Raw genomic sequence first — 18,951 nt, forward strand, 5'->3', positions numbered from 1 at the left:
CAGGAGCGTCTTTTAATTTCTTGGCTGCAGTCCCCATCTGCGGTGATCTTGGAGCCCAGGAAAATAAAATCTGTCACTACCTCCATTTCTTCCCCATCTATTTGCCAAGAAGTGAGAGGATCGGATGCCATGATCTTAGTTTTCTTAGTGTTGAGTTTCAAGCCAACTTTTGCGCTCTCCTCCTTCACCCGCATCAAGAGGCTCTTTGGTTCCTCTTCACTTTCTGCCATGAGAGTGGTATCATCTGCATATCTGAGGTTGTTGATATTTCTCCCAGCAATCTTAATTCCAACTGGTGATTCGTTTAGCCCCGCCTTTCTCATGATGTGCTCTGCATCTAAGTTAAATAGGCAGGGCGACAGTATACAGCCTTGCCGAACTCCTTTCTCAATTTTGAGCCAATCAGTGGTTCCGTGCCCAGTTCTCACTGTAGCTTCTTGACCCGCATATAGGTTTCTCAAGAGACAAGTAAGATGGTCAGGTACTCCCATCTCTTTAAGAACATGCCACAGTTTGCTGTGATCCACACAATCAAAGGCACATTGGACACCTTCCGACCTGAGGGGCTCATCTTCCGGTGTCGTATCTTTTTGCCTTTTGGTACTGTCCATGGGGTTTTCATGGCAAAGATACTGGAGTGGGTTGCCATTTCCTTCTCCCATGGATCAGCTTCTGTCAGAGCTCTCTGCTACGACCTGTCCGTCTTGGGTAGCCCTGCTTGGCATGGCTCACAGCTTCATTGAGCTACGCAAGCCCCTTCGCCACGGCAAGGCAGTGATCCACAAAGGGGACCAATATCAGCTTGATTAAATTTCAGAGGTGGCACCTCCTCCCCTTGAGGCCGTAAGACCCACAGCTCTGTGTGTGGGAAATGCTGCAACCACACTTACCAGGAGGAACGCCAGTTCCCGGCTCAGCTCATACACAGAACTCAGGGGGCTCCCAGACGCCATCTGCACTTTCTGGAAATTCCAAGACTGAAGTTACAGGTGGAAAGCAAAGCTTAGCTAGGGCCACGAAGACCAATGGTGGCAGCACCCTAGATTAGCAAAGAGCTTTCAGCTGAAGCCTTTGCCAACTACAGCTTGGGCTTTTACTAGCTTTGCCAAGCGGAGACTGTTGGCCTTGACATGACCTTGGCCAGAGCGTCTGCACTGCAATGCCAGCATCCTGATGGCCTGGCAGAAACCTGCCGCAAATCACAGAAGGGTAGCTTTTGTGTCTTGGACCCGGGTAAGATGGAGCCAGTGCTGTGCAGCTGAGCAGGCTCCCTTGGCCAAGCACAACGATAGATACCCACCACAAGCTGTACATAAACCTCAAATCCTTTCTAACTATGCATTTGAAAAAGTGGGTGATAGTCCATGAACTCTTACGCCAGAATAAATGTATTACTTTAATATGCCCAGCTGTTTTGCTGTAACAGTCTAACATGGCTATCCTCTGGAAATGGTTACGTGAAGGCTAACAAATTACCACTCCTTCACCCTGGCCACCATTAAATGACCCTGATTTTGCAATAGTTTTACTCTTGTGCTGCAACAACACCCGGGGGGGGGGGTCCGTACCAGTGTAGCAGCAGAAGTGAGGGAAGGCGTCTGCAGGAGCTTTGTGACCGTGTTCCAAGCAAAGTCAACATAAATATTTCTCTCCAAGGAAATGAGCGTGTCTTCCAGAGCGAGGGAGTCCAGTGGAGTGGCATCAAGAAACTCGTAACGAGCAAAGCCCTTTACTGTCAACTGAAATTAACATAATTTACAGTTGTAACCTGCTATTGAAAAATAAATCATAGCTTCGGACTGTGGGGAAGAGAATAAAAACCTAACTAAATTTTCTGATCCTGCTGAGGATACAGCCCTAAACAGACCTTACTTCTAAGCAAATATCTATAGGACAGCAATATAAATGCACACAATGGTTTTTAATCTGGGAACCTACACTGGTCTATAGTACTGTCCCCATTTCAATCAATGCCTTTTGGGCCACTTTCAAATACAAATGGCAGTCAGTTGCAAGCCCTTCTTTCTGAAGTACGTCAAGCCACGCAAGGGAAGAAAATGCCCCCAGGGCAATGGGGTACATACTGGAGCTTCTATATCATAGCAGGAGAGCACAAGGGGTGACTCACCTGTGCGCACACGTACATGTGTGCAAGTTGTTTGTTTCTGTTTCATTTGATGTAGTATTAGCCAATTTATTTTTGCCACAGTAGGTTATTTTGCATGCATCTGTTTCTTTGAACACTACCCATTTGCCTCAGTAAAATATTTGTGCTTTGTGGGGGCAAATATATTATTGGCATCTGGAACTCAGACCCCCAACTCTACCTCATCCTCAGTTGCTTGGTCTTCAAACAGCATGCTGGGAGTAGAAAACCACAGGTTCAAAGGAGCAGTTTGCGTTTTGGAGCTCAGAATAACCTTGTATTTAGGCCCTTAGGCAAGTCACTTTCCTTTCAGCCTTCACCAGCTTGCCTCTGGGAAGTGGGTACTTTGTGACTGCCCATGCTTGCTGTAGCAGCTATTTTGTGAGAGAACCCAGAATACGCTTTCAAAATTTCAGCTGTGCTGACTAGCCTAAATAGAGCATCTTTGGAGGCCATGAGCACATCTAGCAACTCAAGGGAATCACCTGGGTACTGCCAGGAAATGGCTGCTGTGGGAAGCCTGGCAAAGGGCGAATGACCTCTCCACAGGACTGAATAAAAGGTGGTGTCTGAATCCCAGCATGCTAAAAGAAAAAAAATCAACTGAACCTAGTTTTCCACACCAGCAGAAACCTCTTTCACACAGAATCAGCTGCTCATAAGAAAATGCATTATTATTTTAAAACCGAAGGGGTGCAGCACCAGATAACCCTGGTTGCACTGGCACCCACGGGCACCGTGCTGCCTATCCCCGCATTCAAGCAGGGAACGTTTCCAGGCCAAGTGCAGGTGTTTTGGGAGCTAGGGCTTGCAGCACCATGCCGATCCTCTGGGAGCCCAATAAGCAAGGAAGAACCTCGGATGCCCCTGCACATGGCGGAATGAGAAAATTTGCGATGTTTGCAAAGGGATGGATAAAAATGAGAAACCTACATTGGAAGAGTGATGTCTCATTCTGTGCATCTCTTTCAGCTCTTCAAGGTCTGCGGAATATTTTTTCTTTGACACTGGACCTGGAAAAAAGCATCTGGACTCAGCAGGGCTTATTCAACTAGCAGGAGGTTTACAGGGCAGCCTGCCCGTGTCCCCCATCTCCACGCGCCCACGGGAAGAGACACACCTCTCTGACACAAGGAGGACACAGGGCATGAGGCAAGCTCGCAGGAGAAGCTTCTGGGGACGCCCCAAACAGGTACACGCACTGTGGAGCCAGGCTACATTATTTCCCTCCCATTCCTCATCAAGGGAAGGAATAAGCTACCCTGTAGAATAATCTACAAACTGAGGAAGTCTACCGAAGCAGGCTCCTCCCGTCCTGCAGGGAGAAGCAAAGTGGGTTTTCGGAAACGCTACTCCAACACAAAGTCAGGATTACACCTTTAATAGCTACATTTCCAAGGATCAGCATCTGAGAATGAAATAAATGTTTTCCTGCTGCACCCACCACCCCAAAAGTAAAATTAAATAAAAAAATAAAAATCAATGAAACGCACATTCAGTTTTTAAGTACAGTCAATTCTCTAAGCAGACTATAAGCACCACACTTGTTAACATCTTTTTTATTTTTAAAAAATCCTTTAATATACATAGAGACATGCCCTGATCAAGAAAAAAGTACCTTTGCAAGTAACTGTATAAAGATTGATTCCTATAATCTTGTTTCCAGTGCTGAGAGGCTCAGCTCCTAGCCATATTGTTTGTTTCAGGTCAGACCGATCACATCGCACCCAAAGTGGAGGAAGTAACACCAGTGTTAAGTTCATGTTTGGATTTTGGGACATTGTATAGAATGAAATCAGTTGCCTAGAAACAGATGCGAAGTCATAAGATATGTTAAACATCTTAACAAACGATGTTGCTCTCTTTCAGAACCTAGTAGTCCAGTTTAACAAAAATATCTTGGCTTAAATAAGCTGAGATATGCGCAAGCATTTTGCCAACATGCTCTGCATTCACACTGCCCATTGTCATAACTAAGGAAGCCTCCAATTATCTGCAGTTTGCTATTATGTCCGAACAGAGAGTATAGTTACCAGGCCAGAACAACCCAGGAAATTTCAAGCTGGTCTGCTATGATGGTCACTAACAAGAGCAAAACCAAGATCAAAACCAGGATTAAACACACCTTGCTCTTGAAATGGGTAAAGCCAATGGTGAAGAATTCTCACTTGGGCAAGCCTCCAAAGTAGAAGTGCCACCAGTCTGCGGATCTTCTAGTTTGTCGATTGCTTCACATGGTCGCTATTGGAATAAGCAGTTCTATTAGAATGATGGCCAGTCCCAGAAAAAGGCAGAAGTCTGAATTGAGGAGATACAGCTTACCACTTTTTCTACAACAAACATCACACCACTCCTGTCCCAGAAGACATCCAAGGGGCTCGCGCATCCTTCACCAATCAAATAACCTTGCAGATCAGTCTGGGAAAAGAACACAGCTCTGTTTATGTACCACAGTTTTTTGACAGTGTAAGATTCAATTCTAATTTAGATCGCTAGCCGCTGAAGCAAGCCTGTTCCAAGTGGAAGCAATGCTGAATACTTTCCCCACTGCCTGGTAGTTATCCTTCAAAACTCAGGCATAATATTTCTGCAGCTCTCCATTCTCATATTCCACTAGTGGTAATGCTGAATTGAACTTCTACTGAATGAGAAAATCCAAAATCTGCATTAGGTTAATCCCTTTATTAGATCACCAAAAGATCACCATGAAAGCAAAGCACACAAGGCCCCTTGATAGTGGAAGGTGTCATATAATGAAAAACTCTTCTACTAAACAACATGTGATTCTTGAACACAACTTGAGAATATCTAAGCAATTAGGCTGGTCAGTTTTAAAACAAGTTCAATATGGAATTATATGAATGTTTTCTAATGAACCACCAGCTTTTCAAGGCAAAGAACACTGAAGCTGTACGTAAAACTTGAAGTACCTGACTATGAACAAAATAATGTAAATGAGAGAGAAAAATCCATCCTTTTTGCTCCTTAAAAGGGGCTTCAGTCATTTCAACAGCTGCCCAAATCTGTACCTTTAGGCACATAATGCAACTGGCTCAAAATCTCTATTTCTTTTAGTGTGAGCTGATTTGTCATTTCTAATTAGATACATTACCCCACTTTGGAAAATCTGGATTTTTAATGTTTATTAATCAATTTCATGCAAAATTATGCTTCCCCATGTATTAACAAAAATGAGCAGTTTAGCAACTATGGAGAGTAGAGCCAAAGACTTCAACTATTTTTGTAAAACAAAATGATTGTTTGGAAAAAATTAAACACCCATACCTCAAATATACACGGTCCTTTATTGATGTTCTTCTTTCCTTCCTCATATAGTCTGAAACATAACAAATCATTTATAGAATGATTTTCTGAACAGGCTTCACTAGAAATATCTGAAGGCCAATTCCAACCATTTCTGGAAACTTTCAGAAAATAAACATTGCTAAAAATACCATCTGGCATGGAGTTGCCATTACATCCACACACTGCCTCAGCTGTGGTCCTTTCATGGCGATCTAGCATGAAGAAATCTAGGACAAAATAGTAGGGAAAATTTTATCCACTTGATTTCTGACTGTCAGGCTTTGAATAAAATGACATCTCAAGAAAAAACACCCAGTAACCTTAGATCACTTCCTTGTTTTATCCTCACTGCTAGCACCACTCCCAAATGCACAATTCTATGCATAGATGGGGAGGAGGGGGATGAAGAGGAGAGGCTAGGGACGTCACTGAGGATCAAGCCCAATTTCACCTCTTCGCTTGCCTTGCCCATTCTGTGCTCCTCAGCTTAAGTCAATCAGCAGCAAGGAGAATTAGGCTATACCGGTGCCCAGTTTTCAGCAAACTGCCAAGTATTTGCAGTTTATAGATTTTTGCAAAAGTGTGCAGGATTAGAAGCCCATTATGATCCAACACGGTCACTCAGGGCTGATCCGGTGTGTCCTGGGGAAGGGACTAATGCTGCAGACTACAGTGATGGCGCCACCTTTAACACCAGCTCAGCGAGCAAGAGAAACTTTAGCCTGAGGTGGGACACATGTTGGAGAGGAAGGGTTGAACTGTCCCCCAGCAGACCTTCTGTGGGCCAGAGGACCTCAGTGGGTGTGGATCATCCCCTTCACTCCATTACTAGTCTTGCCTTTCTCTGCTGAGAGGCACAGAGAGAGGGCCTCAGAAAGGAGGAGGGCAAGGGAGGAGCAAACTTTTTTTGTAGTGGCACCTGACTTTCAGGATAGATGGGATACACAAGCTAACTCATATTAGTACTGCAAAGGTGGCAAATGAGACATCATAGGGAACACTTCAGAATATTTCCTACCTTGGAAACCCTGTGATGAAACAATCCAACATGCAACAAGAGAGTGCCAGAAGATGAACCTTCCAGGCTGGAAGGCACAGAACCAGCTACTTGGGGAAGAGTAAAGGACAAGTAGCCTTCATAGTCAGTAAAAGAGTAGGAAAAGCAGCACTGGGATACAATCTCCAAAATGACAGAATGATCTCAGTTAGAATCCAAGGCAAACCATTCAACATCACAGTAGTCCAAGTCTATGCCCCAGCCACTGGTGCTGAAGAGGCTGAAGTTGACCGGTTCTATGAAGGCCTCCAACACCTTCTAGAATTAACACCAAAAAATGATGTCTTCATCATCATGGGGGATTGGAATGCTAAAGTAAGAAGCTGAAAGATAACCGGAATAACAGGCAAGTTTGGTCTTGGAGTACAAAATGAAGCAGGGCACAGGTTGGTAGAATTTTGTCAAGAGAATACGATTGTCATAGCAAACACTCTTTTCCAACAACCCAAGAGACGACTCTACACATGGACATCACCAGACGGTCAACACAGAAATCAGATTGACTATGTGCTCTGCAGCCAAAGATGGAGAAGCTCCATACAGTCAGTAAAAACTAGACCAAGAGTTGACTGTGGCTCAGATGCACTTCTTGGCTGTGATAGTTGGGCCATAAGGAAGGCTGAGCACCAAAGAATTGAGGCCTTTGAATTGTGGTGCTGGTGGAGACTCCTGCAAGTCCCTTGGACTGCAAGGCAATCAAACCGGTCAGTCCTAGAGGAGATCAACCCTGACTGCTCTTTAGAAGGCCAGATCCTGAAGATGAAACTCAAATACTTTGGCCACCTGATGAGAAGGAAGGATTCCCTGGAGAAGAGCCTGATGCTGGGAACAATAGATGGCAAAAGAAGAAGGGGACGGCAGAGGATGAGGTGGCTGGATGGAGTCACTGAGGCAGCTGGTGTGAGCTTAAGTGGACTCCGGGGGATGGTGGAGGACCTGAAGGCCTGGAGGAATGTTATCCATGAGGTCGCGATGGGTCGGACAACAACAACAAAGGACAAGTACAAATAGAGATGTGACTAATGATGCAACTAGATCAAAGCTGAAAGGAAGTCTAGTGGCTGACATGTTGTAGAGGGGAAAGGAAACTTGGACGCTGTGTACAACTGCGACAAGGGACATGAAAATTATGAATCATGGCAAACTGGAAATGATAAAGCAAAATGGAAGGGTTAAACATTGCAGCACCTGGTATCAGTGAACTACAAGGGACTGGAAAGGGATATTTTTGTCCAAAATCGAGTGCTTTGAAATTATAAACTAAGAAGCAATGAAGCAGCTTTAATATTGAAGCAAAATATAGCACAGGAGGTAGTAGTAGTAATAATAATCAAAATTCTTAGAAAATCGATCAATATAACCATTCAAGTCTCTACTCCAACAATAGATGCTGCAGAAGGAATTGTACATGTTTATGCAAGGGACCAAGAAGAAACTGACAGCAAATCAAAAGAAGACATAATAGGTGACAATTGTAGATGACTGGGACACAGAAGTAGGAAACAAAACAGAATCCAGCATTGTGGAAAAAATTGGCCTATAGGCCAGAAATGAAGTGGGAGAACAACTTGTGTAATTCTGTGAAGCCAACCATCTCAGTATTGCAAAGATGCACTTCAGGCAACCAGAAAACAGAGACATCACCAGATGGGCAGTGCAAAAATTAAATACACTAAGCAGTTGGAAGCAGAAGCTGGAGAAGCTGTTATTCCTGGTACCAGCCAAAATCAGGAGCAAATTGTGGTAACAAACATGAACGGAGAATATCAAAACTCAGAGTCAAGCTGAAAAAAGATCAGTAACAGAAGCAAAGTGCTTCAGGCACAACTTCAGTAACATTCCTGAGGAACTGAAATAAATAACAGATTTGCATTACTAAATGCAATTCACCATGATCAGAAGACCTGTGAAGTCAGAGACATGATCAGGGAAGAGTGCCAAAAGGTAACTCGTGCAGCAAACTTTCTTTTAAAAAGTTAAAAAGCCTAAATAGATGAGAGAAGAAACACTCAGAATCGCTTCAGGACAGACCAGATGAGAAAGCAAAAGGTGAGAGAAACAGGGTAAGAAATCTGAAGGCAACTTCTCAGTGAGTATTACGCAGAGACAAAATGAACTATTACAATGGCCAGTGCAAAGAAATAGAAGGGAACGAGAGAGAGAGAGACCTTTTCCAGAAGACCCAAGAAATCAAAGGGCACTTCAAACTTAGATTAGGAATGATGAAAGACAAACATGTGGTCTCACTGGGAGACAATAAACACCAATGAAAATTATGTATGGAAGAGCTATACAGAAGAGATGAAAAGAAGCGAGACTACTTCAGAAAAGAACCCTATGAGGAAGAACCTGCAAGATTCAAAAGTGGAGCAAAAGCTGCTCTGGAGCAGACAGGGCAGCAGCAGAACTGTTGCAAGCTGCGCAGCACAAACTGTAACTGTCCAATGTGCATTCTGATTCAAGGGAGATGTGAAAGGGTACGGCAACCGTCGAGTCATTGCGCTGTTTTCCCATACAAGCAAAATAACGCTCAGGGTGTTACAACAAAGACTACTAGCCTATATGGAAAGAGAAATGCCTAACATTCTAACTGGATTCCTACAAAGAAGAGGCACTAGAGATTGTATCACACTGGCTGCTGGCGTGCACCAAAGAACTTCCCAAGGCTGGTCAATACTTTATGGCATGGGTCCACAGGCTATGGCCTGCGGGCTGCATCCAGCCCACCATGCCCACTTATCCGGCCCGCGATAGCTTGCCATGCGTGCGCAGCCAGATGCCAGCTTGCTCGCAAGGAGATCCTTTTGGACTCGTTGGGAGAAAATGATCTCTGCGCACACATGCCCTGCCTTTCCGCGCGCACACATGTGCATGCCCCCCACCCCATCCCGGCCCACACTGCCTTGGCAGACTGCGCCCGTCCCCGGCACCTTTCAACTGGTCCCCTATTCAAAAAGTTTGAGGACCCCTGCTTTATAGGCTATGGCAAAGTCTTTGTGTTGATCCTGAGAAACTAGAGTGATTCTGAAAGAAACGGGTCTTCCTTCATTGCTGCTATGTGCCATTAAACTGTCTCTGACTTATGAGGATCCTATGAATCCCCCACCCAGACTGTCCTGTCCTTGGCAGTCCCACTCAGCTTTTGCAAATTCAGGGCTGTGGCTTCTTTTCTGGAATTGATCCATCTCATATTTGGTCTTCCCTTCTTCTTCGGCCTTCAATTTTCCCTTGCATGTTCGTCTTCTCCAGAGTCTGGCCTTCTCATGATGTGCTCAAATGTAATTCAGTTTTGTCATTTCTGCTTTCAGGGAAAGTTTCAGCTTGAATTGACCTAGTCCACTTGTTTGTCAGCCCAGGGTAATCTCAAAATTCTCCTCCAACACCATATTTTGAGCTGAATGAATTTCTTCCTCTCAGCCTTCCTCGCTGTACAGCTCTCACCCCCATACACAGTGATTGGGAATGCAATACCATGGAAGATCTTAGCCTTGTTCTCAAGTGAAATAGTGTTACATGTGATGATCTTTTTTAGTTCCTTGAGACTCTGGCCATTGGCCAGTTGGGTGGGTGGCTTGTAGTTGTAGGCTACATGATGATAATGAATTGTTTAATACTTCGGGTGTTATTGCTTTAGTAATGTTATGAATTCTGTAAACTGTTGTGTTTTATTACTTCATGTAGCTATTTTGATTCCGTTTTGTTTTGAACTCTTGTACCTTGCTTTGTTCATTTTACTATTTCTTGCATATCAGACTAATGTGTTCTGCAAACTGCTCCAAGAGCCTTTTATGGCCAAATGATAGTACAGAAAATGAATTTAATAATAGCTGCCCTTCCCTGTCTCAGCTTTCTTCTAATTTCTTGGCTGCAGTCTCCCTTTGAATTGATGGTTGAACCAAAGTATACAAAATATTTCACAATTTCAATTTCTTCACTGCTGATCTTAAAGTTATCTAACTCTTCTGTAGTCATGATATTTACTTCATATTTAGCAGCAGTCCTACTCTTGTACTTTCTTCTTAAGATCCTAATAAGCCAGAGACAACTTCATGCCATGTAACAACACATTTTCACTGATACTATTAAGTCACACTTCGTAAATCACTCTGGTCTTAATATTAACTAAACTGTGGCTTTAAATTAGCTGCCTTCAGCTGTGTATTGTATTGTCTTTTGGTTATTGTATTCTAATGGCTTGTTTTTATTGCCCTTGTCATGATGTACTTTTAGTTGACTATAATCCACTTAGAGGGCCCTTGGGCCAATTTAGCAGAATATAAGTTCAAAGAAAATAATAATAAATAAATAGAAAGTCATGCACCTTGAAGCAGTAAGTAAATACTGTATTTTTCGCTCTGTAAGACGCACTTTTCCCCCCTCAAAAGGGGAAATGTCTGTGTGTCTTATAGAGCGAATGTGTGTGTGCCCGACGCCCGGGACGCTGCCGGCCGCCTGCACCACGTGGCACACCTGGCCGGCACACGCTCGGCGTGCCCTGCTCCGCGCCCCCCCCCCGGCGCAGGTGAGAGCTGTGCCGCTCAGGGGGAGGCATGTGGAGGAGGAGAGCCGGGCTGCTCACCCCCACCGCCCGGGAAGACCTGTCGCCGCCGTGCCGCCCGGAAGACCGTCGGCACGCTGCCGGCCCGGCTGCACCACACCTGGCTGGCACACATGCCCTCCGCCGGCGCAGGTGAGAGCTGTTCGTCACAGGTCGGCATGTGTTTTCAAATGGCAACCCGTCTTTTAATGAAGTCCATGGGGACGTGATGGGGAACGTGCCTGTGATGATCAGGAAGCTTTCCATGGATCCCTCCTCTAAAAACTAGGTGCGTCTTATGGTCAGGTGCGTCTTCTAGAGCGAAACATACGGGGCTTAAATTTCAAACCACGGGGGCGGCGAGCCCCTTTCTCCTCCTGGGGCGAGCGGCTCACTCCGCTCCCTTCGGACGGAGGCCCTGGCCCAGCGCCTCCCTGCGGACCAACCCTGGATGCTGAGGGCAGGCCGGGGCAGGGCCGCCCGGCCCATCGCCGCCCGCAGGCCGGCAAGCCACGGGACGCCCCAGCAGGGCGGGCGCGCGGCCTCGGCCCGCCCGAGCCCCCTTCCTCGCCTCGGCCTGCGGGGCGCGCAGGGCGGCTGCAACCGTCCTCCCCCTCGCGGGGATTTCGCAGTCCTCCTGCTTGGCTACGGTAGTGATCCTTTCACACTTCGCGAGTCCGTTCCCCCCACCCCCCCGTGCGCTCGGGACGCCTTAACAAACGACGAAACAGAGTAACCCTGCGGGGGTTCCTACTGAGCGGGTGGCTCGCTCACGATCTGATTTCTGACCCGCCCCGGCCGGCACGCAGCTCCCCGCGCTGCGGCGCGAGGCTAAAGCGGGCAAGGAGGCCGCGTCGCTGGGCGGGATGCCTGGACGAGGTCAGCGGCCGCAAACATGCGGAGCGGGGGGGGAGGGGAGCGCACTCACTGCAGGAGGGGGCCCTGGAGCCGCAGGACCGGCTCGCGCAGCCGCTGCCGCGCGTCCATCGCTCCCGGGGGGCCGCAGCCGCGAACGGACCGGGCAGCGCCGGCCCCTCCCCGCAAGAGCTCCGCGCGACCCCTCCTCGCCGCCGCCGCCGCCGCCGCTGCCGCCGCCGCTCAGGCGCCCGAACTGCGCGCCGCCGCCGCTCCCTCGCCCTGATTCGCCAGAGCGCGAATCCCTCCGCCGGAGCGAGGCGGCTCTCCCCTCCGCCCGGAAAGGAGTCCCCGCCTTCCTCGGGCGGTTTCTGCGCGCCGGCGGCGGCCCGAGTCGCCCTGCTCGCGTCTGCTCGCGCGGGGGCGGGGGGCGCTGCCCGGGGAGGGCCGGCGGGGCTGGCCGCCGAGGCGCCGCGGGGGGCGGGGCCAGAGCAGGGAAAGGCGCAGGAGCAAAAGGCGGCGGCGGCGCTACGCCCTTCCTTTTCCGGTCGGGGCCGCGGCGGGCGAGGCGCAGGCGAGGGTCTCCTCCGCGACTTGCGAGCGCGCCGTCATGGTAAGAGGCAGGGGCCGCCGCGGCGAGAGGGCGGCGGGCTTGCAGGGCATCGCGACGGTGGAGGAAGGCGGGGAAGGAGCCCGCCGCGGCCGGGCGGAGAGGAGCGGGAGGGAGGCCGGCTGGGCGCCATCTTGGCCCCGAGGAGCCGCTGCCGCGTGGAGGCCGCACCGGGCCAGGCCGCGGAGGCAGAGCGACGCGGTTCGCGCAGCGCAGTGCGTCGCTCCTGGGCCGGGGGAAGGGCTCGGGATCCGGCAGCCTTTGGCAGGAAGGAGGGTCCCCAAGGGATGAGAGCGCGACTGCAGAACGCGGTCATCAGCTTTATCGCCATGGATAGCACCCTATTATTAGCTTCGTTATTCTAGCTGCTGTTGTGTAGCTTTACGTACACTGCCTGGTTGCAATCCTGACAACTTTGCAAGGTAAATCAACGCTGTCTTTTCCCCGGCAACGGGGGGTGGCGGTGCTAGGAGAACCCCTAAGGCTGGTTACGTGTAGCCGCAGGAGTTTTTGGAGTGCAGCTCCCATTCTTCTAGCCGCTGGCTTGGCTGATGGGAATTGCACTTCAGACGGGCTCCAGGATGCCTGATCCTCCACAAAAAAAGTCTGGTAAGTGCATAAATTTTGAGTTGGGGAGCTTCATATGTGTACTTTACAGTCTCCGCTGCTAAATGCACTTGTTTCACACTTTTTTCATATTAAGAAATTTATTAGCTGTCCCATTTCCCACTGGATGATACAGGAGTTAGAGATCTATTGGATGACAAATTCTCTAGTCTATTGGTTATGGTGGCTTGGAGTTAAGAAGTTTATAGTCACCAGGTTGAAGAAGTTGATCTGGAATATCAAATATATATAGAATATATCATGGCAAAATAAAACTTCCCTGTGGAGTGGACATACCTTTCAGCACCAGTAAATTTGAAGGTAGAAGGTAAACACCCTCAAGTAGCTCTTGATTCCTGTTTGTGTGTATCCCAGAAACACGTGATTGACCACTGCGAAACAAGATGCTGGACTTTGGCAAACCTGCCTCGGTCTGCTCTAGCAGGGCCTTTATTTTTGTTTTGTAATTCATAAGCTTCAGTACTATGGTAAAGGGGTAAAAATCACAAATGTTTAATCTGCATGGCTTCTAGTACAAACTATTTCATATACAGTTGCTTTTAGAAGAACCTCAAGAAGCTGAAATGGTGATGTATGACAGGTCAAAGGTATTTGTGGGGGCAATAGTCTGCAAATTCTGCATATGGATTCTTCATAAACATGGTGCTGGTGGAGACATGTGGAACTTAATTTTGATGTGGGCAGCTTGTGGCCCTTTGGATGTCTTGGGCTATTCCTCTCATTCATCTTGGCCACCGTAGCCAATGGTGAGGATTGATAGGTGATAGGCCATACCACCCGGAAAACCACAAATTGGCCACCTGTGAATAGATGTTTCCCATCTGGTTCAACAGGATAAAGCTTATTTTCCTGGTGACCAACAGACTTAACAGATGTAGGGCAACAGAAAAGGCCAAATATTAGTAAGTGTGAATAAGTTGTAAGGTGCTTTGATTGATGCAGGACCTTTATTGCCTAGTTGCAAGAACTCAACTTGACATCCTCTCTCAAAGATCCAAGTGTAGCATGAAAGGACCCCACCACAAAGTCCATTACTAGATGCAAAATCTTGGGATATCTTTAACATAGTAAATGTAAGCTATTAGATGGTAGATACAGGTCTTGCAAAGGAAGCTGAAGTGTGGAAGGTAAAGAATGGGCTTTATGGCATTATAGGTTATGTTGCATTTGTATCTTGGGTGTGGGTGTACAGTGTGTTATAGATGAATCTACATATTGCTGTGATGTTGTAATTTGCATCTTATCCGGTATTCAGGGACAGTTGCCTGCTGTCCAGATACTGTTGCCGTTGAGCTGAAGATTTTCTGAAACTGAGCAATATTTGAACTGACTGTGAATAGCAACAGTATATTTTGCTTTTCCTTAAGCGGATGTTCTTTTGTTTCCTTTCCAGGCTTGTACTCGTCCATTAGTATCAGTGTATACTGAAAAGGGAGAAGTGTCGGGCAAAAATGTCACCATGCCCGCTGTGTTCAAGGCGCCCATCCGCCCAGACATCGTGAACTTTGTTCACACCAATTTGCGGAAGAACAACAGGCAGCCTTACGCTGTCAGCGAGCTTGCAGGTGAAATTCGTAACAGTGCTGCTGCTCTTTCCTTGGGGTTGATGATTTAATAGTAGCAAGGGAGTACTGGTGATGCAAGTTATTTAGATGACTGCATATTTGTTCGGCGTGTGCGATGATACGCAATAAAACTGTAACAGGGCAGTCCAGATACTGTGGGACTCTGCATTTAGGTGTCCATGTGAGGTGCACAGTTTCGCACAGCTCCTGACACGGTGAGAACGAGCTTCTGCAGCAGAGAGCCTTTTGAAATGATGAAACTCCACTTCATTGGTCCGTGTTTTTGAGTACTGTGATATCAGTGGAAGTTCTGATACGGGCTATTACATTGTCAGGGAAATGGCCTCGAACATGTGATTGGTACTTAGTAATTTAATTGTGTGCTTTTGTTCTTCAGGGCATCAGACAAGTGCTGAATCTTGGGGTACAGGAAGAGCTGTTGCTCGTATCCCAAGGGTCCGTGGGGGTGGAACTCATCGATCTGGCCAGGGTGCTTTTGGCAATGTATCCTTCATTCTGGGTGCCCTTTTTGAAGCACTAAACTACTTGAGTGAAATAATGGCCCCTTGCAGTGTAAATGCAATATTCGCACTCGCAGTAATATTTTATGGTGATAGTATGCCTTAAGATCTTCATAATCCTGTTATAGCAGCACTGTAGTCTGTGCAGAAGCGCCAGCTTTAATGGTCAAGAACTGGATGCCTTGCACAAGAATAGATGAAAAGCCATGCTGGGTCAAACCAGTGGTCCATCCAGTCCAGCACTCCCTTCACGTGCTGGCCATGGGATCCCTCAAGCAGGATGCTTACAGGAATTCCACCTGCCCAGGCTCCCAACAAGCAGGCCCGCTGACTGAGGCAACGGAGGCAGCCCACAGCGGGCGAGGCAAGGCTAGTGCGCCTCAACAGTCGCCTTCTCCATGAATTTGGATGGCTTCTTTGGACGCCATCCAAATCTCACGCCTCCCCTTGCCCTTTTTTAAGCTAAACCATCCCAGGAGAAGTCGCTGCCTTACAGGGCAGTTGCTCCAGCTCCTTCCTCATTTCAGTTGCCCTTTTTCCTACTCAACTGCATCCTTTCTGGGGCAAGGCAACCAGGACTGTGCAGTTGCATCAAAGATACATATACGGAAAGCACAGTTTCGGCAAGTCTGTTTTCAGTTCGCTCCCTAGTTGTGCCTGCATGAAGTTCACGTCTTCCCAGTTGTCGCACACTTGGCCAGCATTTTCATTGAGCTGCCCATCGCCATGCCAAGAGCCCTTTCTTGCCCATACTTGAAGTTTTTTTTTTTTTTACTCCAACACGCATTACTTTCTTTGCTTGCACTGAACTGCATTTGATATTCTGATGCCCATTCTCCCAGCTTGGAGAGATTTCTTCAGATTTCCTCACAGTCCCTTTCGACTTTGACCCCCACCCACTAAGCTTATCATCTGGGGCACTGCTTTGGTGCTTGGAGAGAGATACTTGCTGTGATGCCGTAATTTGCGCCTTACTCTGCACTCAGCGACAGTTGCCTGCTGTCACAAGGCTGTTGCAGAAGGCTGATGACCAACTAACTCTGAGCAAGGATGAAAGGAGGGGCTTCCACAGGAGACCTTCTGGTTCCATCCTTAACGCTGGATTTCTAGATGTGTCGTGGAGGACGCATGTTTGCCCCAACCAAGACTTGGCGACGATGGCATCGCAGGGTGAACATTACTCAGAAGCGCTATGCCACCTGCTCTGCACTGGCAGCCTCGGCCCTTCCTGCGCTTGTTATGTCTAAAGGCAAGTATGTTGATTGTGTGCATCCCTTAATCGGCAAACTAAATGTGGCAAAACTAGCTGTGGGATAGTTGGTGGTTCTATCCCAGAATTCTAGAGAAGAGACGGTATCTGACTAGCGTGTCTGAAGAGCAGCTTAATGTACTTCCAAAGTAGGCTTCCTGCAGGGAGGGTGTTCCAAATACGCTTCTAGGTTAATTGCCGTATTTGTTTAGTTTGTTGCTCCTATTTGTCTGGTTTCATTTATGAGCCAAAAAAAAAAATCATTTTGCCATCACAATAGGTGTGTAGCTGAATGCCAAATTTTCTATTCACCAGGCCACCGCATTGAGGAGATTCCAGAGCTTCCTCTGGTAGTTGAAGACAAAGTCGAGGGCTACAAAAAAACGAAGGAAGCCGTCTTGCTGCTTAAGAAACTGAAAGCCTGGAATGATATCAAAAAGGTGAATTGAGCATTAATTGCAAAACAAGGGGGAACTGGGTTGTATGTGTGTATTGATAAAATAATTGCTTTCATTTGGAAAGCTCATCCTTTAAGTACATCTAAGTACGTACCCTAGTTCTGTTGCTTGCAAAATGATGAATATTTCACTGGTCCGTGTTTCAGATGAACAGTGGTGACGGTGAAGTGCTGAGTTGCAGGAGCATGTTTTTTGCTCCTGAAAGTGTTGATATGCTTGGTGGCTGACCCACGATGTTCTTTGCAGGTCTATGCCTCTCAGCGTATGCGTGCGGGTAAGGGTAAAATGAGGAACCGCCGCCGCATCCAGCGCAGGGGACCCTGCATCATCTACAATGAGGACAATGGCATCATAAAAGCTTTCAGGAATATCCCAGGTAGTTTTGAGTTACTGTACAAGATACATAATCTTTGTGGCTCTGGGCAAAAGAAGTTCTGAAAATGATGAGATTCCACTTCATTGGTCCGTGTTTCTGAAAGACATGATTTGGTGGAAGTTCTGATAAACTAACCAGATGGGTGCATCTTTGAAAAGGATTTCCTTTGGAGTTGTATCTTAATACTTTGCAGTTCCAACATACTGACACCTATTCATTGTAGGAGGTGTGGTTATTCATATGTAAGTGAATGTCTTATTTGATAGGAATTACTCTTCTCGATGTCAACAAGTTGAACCTTTTGAAACTTGCTCCTGGTGGCCACGTTGGACGTTTCTGCATTTGGACTGAAAGTGCTTTCCGCAAGTTGGATGATTTGTACGGCACCTGGCGTAAGCCAGCCACCCTGAAGAGTGACTACAAGTAAGCTTATTTTAGACTTGGGCTGGGGTTGCTTTGGCCTGGCCTTTGACTAGAGATTTCTCCTCGCTACCACCTGCCAATAAACTGGATTGCTTCTGTGTGACCTGCTGGGAGGTCCTGCTAGAATGGTGATCTATGTGACTCAGGCAGGGGGTGTTTGTGGGCAGAAGCTCTGCCCCATCCGTGATCTCCCTCTCTAAATGGAGGTTGGGTGGTGTTTGGTCCATTTGAACAGAAGATGAGATAAAATAGACGGTCCTTGCGTGAAAAACACAGTGTGTCGCTTGAGAGAGTAGATGCATTCCCTGCACTGTAACTTGACTGTGTTCAAATGCAGCCTGCCTATGCACAAGATGACCAATACCGATCTTGGAAGGATCCTGAAAAGCCAGGAGATCCAAAAGGCCCTGCGTGCACCAAAGTAAGCATTCTTAAATCTTCAGGGGGGTGTTCCTCCGTGAGACAACCAGGCTTTTGGGAGAAAGGGGATGGCAGAATTGTAGTGGTGTCATTCTTACAATTTCAGTTTTAAAAGTGTTTGCTCAGATATGATGTCTTAATGAAATATGTATGTATCAATATTTGCTGGTTGTGATTTCTTTACATATGCTAAGGGTCTGATATGTGTGAGATGACAGATGTATTTACATAGGTATATTCACTCAATCCTCTGCAGGAAAAAGATTCACCGCAGAGTTCTTAAGAAGAATCCACTGAAAAATTTGAGAGTTATGATTAAATTGAATCCATATGCCAAGACTCTGAGACGCAATACCATTCTGCGCCATGCTCAGAACGTGAGTGGACCGCGTACTCGCTTGACATGATTACTTGGTTACTTGAAACAATAAGGACTAAATGGTCTTGTGTTTTTTCTACAGCACAAGCTCAGAGAAGAGAAGGTGGCGAAGGGGAAAGCAAAGGTCCAGGCTGCAGCTGTAAAGACTGAAAGTAAAGCGTAAATTATGCAAGATTTGGCATGTCAGGTGCTTCTCATGCATTATTACACTGTAACTTCCATTACAGTTAATAAAAAAGAATTGATTTAGGATGGTGTTATTTGATGCTCTTTCTTTCTTGTATTTTTATAGCTAGAGCTGTCTGGGCAGTTAACAAGTCAAAATTAAACATTTAAAACACACAATTAAAGGAATAAACCTGAAATAGCAATTGCTGTGTGTCAGCATAGAAGCAGACAGTGATACAGAGTAAAATGGAATA

General features: G+C 46.9%; 2 protein-coding genes and 4 non-coding genes across 9 annotated transcripts in view; 5 read left to right on the forward strand and 1 right to left on the reverse strand.

The window, feature by feature from the left end:
- The window catches only part of ZWILCH (zwilch kinetochore protein), a 21,229-nt gene extending 9,175 nt beyond the window's left edge, over positions 1-12,054 (reverse strand). The window contains exons 1-8 of one of the 4 annotated variants that reach the window (XM_044445086.1): positions 11,975-12,054; positions 5,432-5,483; positions 4,469-4,564; positions 4,272-4,387; positions 3,765-3,949; positions 3,080-3,159; positions 1,569-1,739; positions 891-977 (exon numbers count right to left, since the gene is read on the reverse strand). In XM_044445086.1, the coding sequence (XP_044301021.1) occupies positions 891-977; positions 1,569-1,739; positions 3,080-3,159; positions 3,765-3,949; positions 4,272-4,387; positions 4,469-4,564; positions 5,432-5,483; positions 11,975-12,033 (846 nt within the window). In that variant the 5' untranslated portion in view covers positions 12,034-12,054. Of the gene's footprint in view, positions 1-890; positions 978-1,568; positions 1,740-3,079; positions 3,160-3,764; positions 3,950-4,271; positions 4,388-4,468; positions 4,565-5,431; positions 5,484-5,601; positions 5,715-11,974 lie in introns of those variants that run through there. The other 3 variants (XM_044445084.1, XM_044445085.1, XM_044445087.1) reach the window with 3 other exon arrangements.
- A 341-nt stretch (positions 12,055-12,395) lies between these two features.
- On the forward strand, positions 12,396-18,779 carry RPL4 (ribosomal protein L4). The gene is made up of 10 exons (XM_044445064.1): positions 12,396-12,514; positions 14,532-14,703; positions 15,101-15,207; positions 16,335-16,473; positions 16,789-16,913; positions 17,178-17,307; positions 17,574-17,730; positions 18,068-18,151; positions 18,407-18,527; positions 18,612-18,779. The coding sequence occupies exons 1-10, from the start codon at positions 12,512-12,514 to the stop codon at positions 18,690-18,692; spliced, it is 1,119 nt and encodes a 372-aa protein (XP_044300999.1). The 5' UTR covers positions 12,396-12,511; the 3' UTR covers positions 18,693-18,779.
- On the forward strand, positions 14,355-14,455 carry LOC123030834. Its single transcript, XR_006416182.1, has one exon. It is a non-coding gene; the product is annotated as a small nucleolar RNA SNORD16 (small nucleolar RNA).
- On the forward strand, positions 14,950-15,021 carry LOC123030832. The gene has a single exon (XR_006416180.1). It is a non-coding gene; the product is annotated as a small nucleolar RNA SNORD18 (small nucleolar RNA).
- On the forward strand, positions 16,172-16,271 carry LOC123030833. Its single transcript, XR_006416181.1, has one exon. It is a non-coding gene; the product is annotated as a small nucleolar RNA SNORD16 (small nucleolar RNA).
- On the forward strand, positions 17,367-17,437 carry LOC123030831. Its single transcript, XR_006416179.1, has one exon. It is a non-coding gene; the product is annotated as a small nucleolar RNA SNORD18 (small nucleolar RNA).
- Positions 18,780-18,951: the final 172 nt, after the last annotated feature.

This window comes from Varanus komodoensis, unplaced genomic scaffold (genome assembly GCF_004798865.1).
Source record: "Varanus komodoensis strain SLA01 unplaced genomic scaffold, ASM479886v1 scaffold46_3, whole genome shotgun sequence".
In the NCBI taxonomy this organism is placed as follows: domain Eukaryota; kingdom Metazoa; phylum Chordata; class Lepidosauria; order Squamata; family Varanidae; genus Varanus; species Varanus komodoensis.

Bases quoted from the DNA above. Each gene is read 5' to 3' on its own strand.
- RPL4 (XM_044445064.1), top strand. The intron at 15,208-16,334 runs GTATCCTTCATT...CTGGATTTCTAG, and splicing joins GCCAGGGTGCTTTTGGCAAT to ATGTGTCGTGGAGGACGCAT. The intron at 16,474-16,788 runs GCAAGTATGTTG...TCTATTCACCAG, and splicing joins TGCGCTTGTTATGTCTAAAG to GCCACCGCATTGAGGAGATT.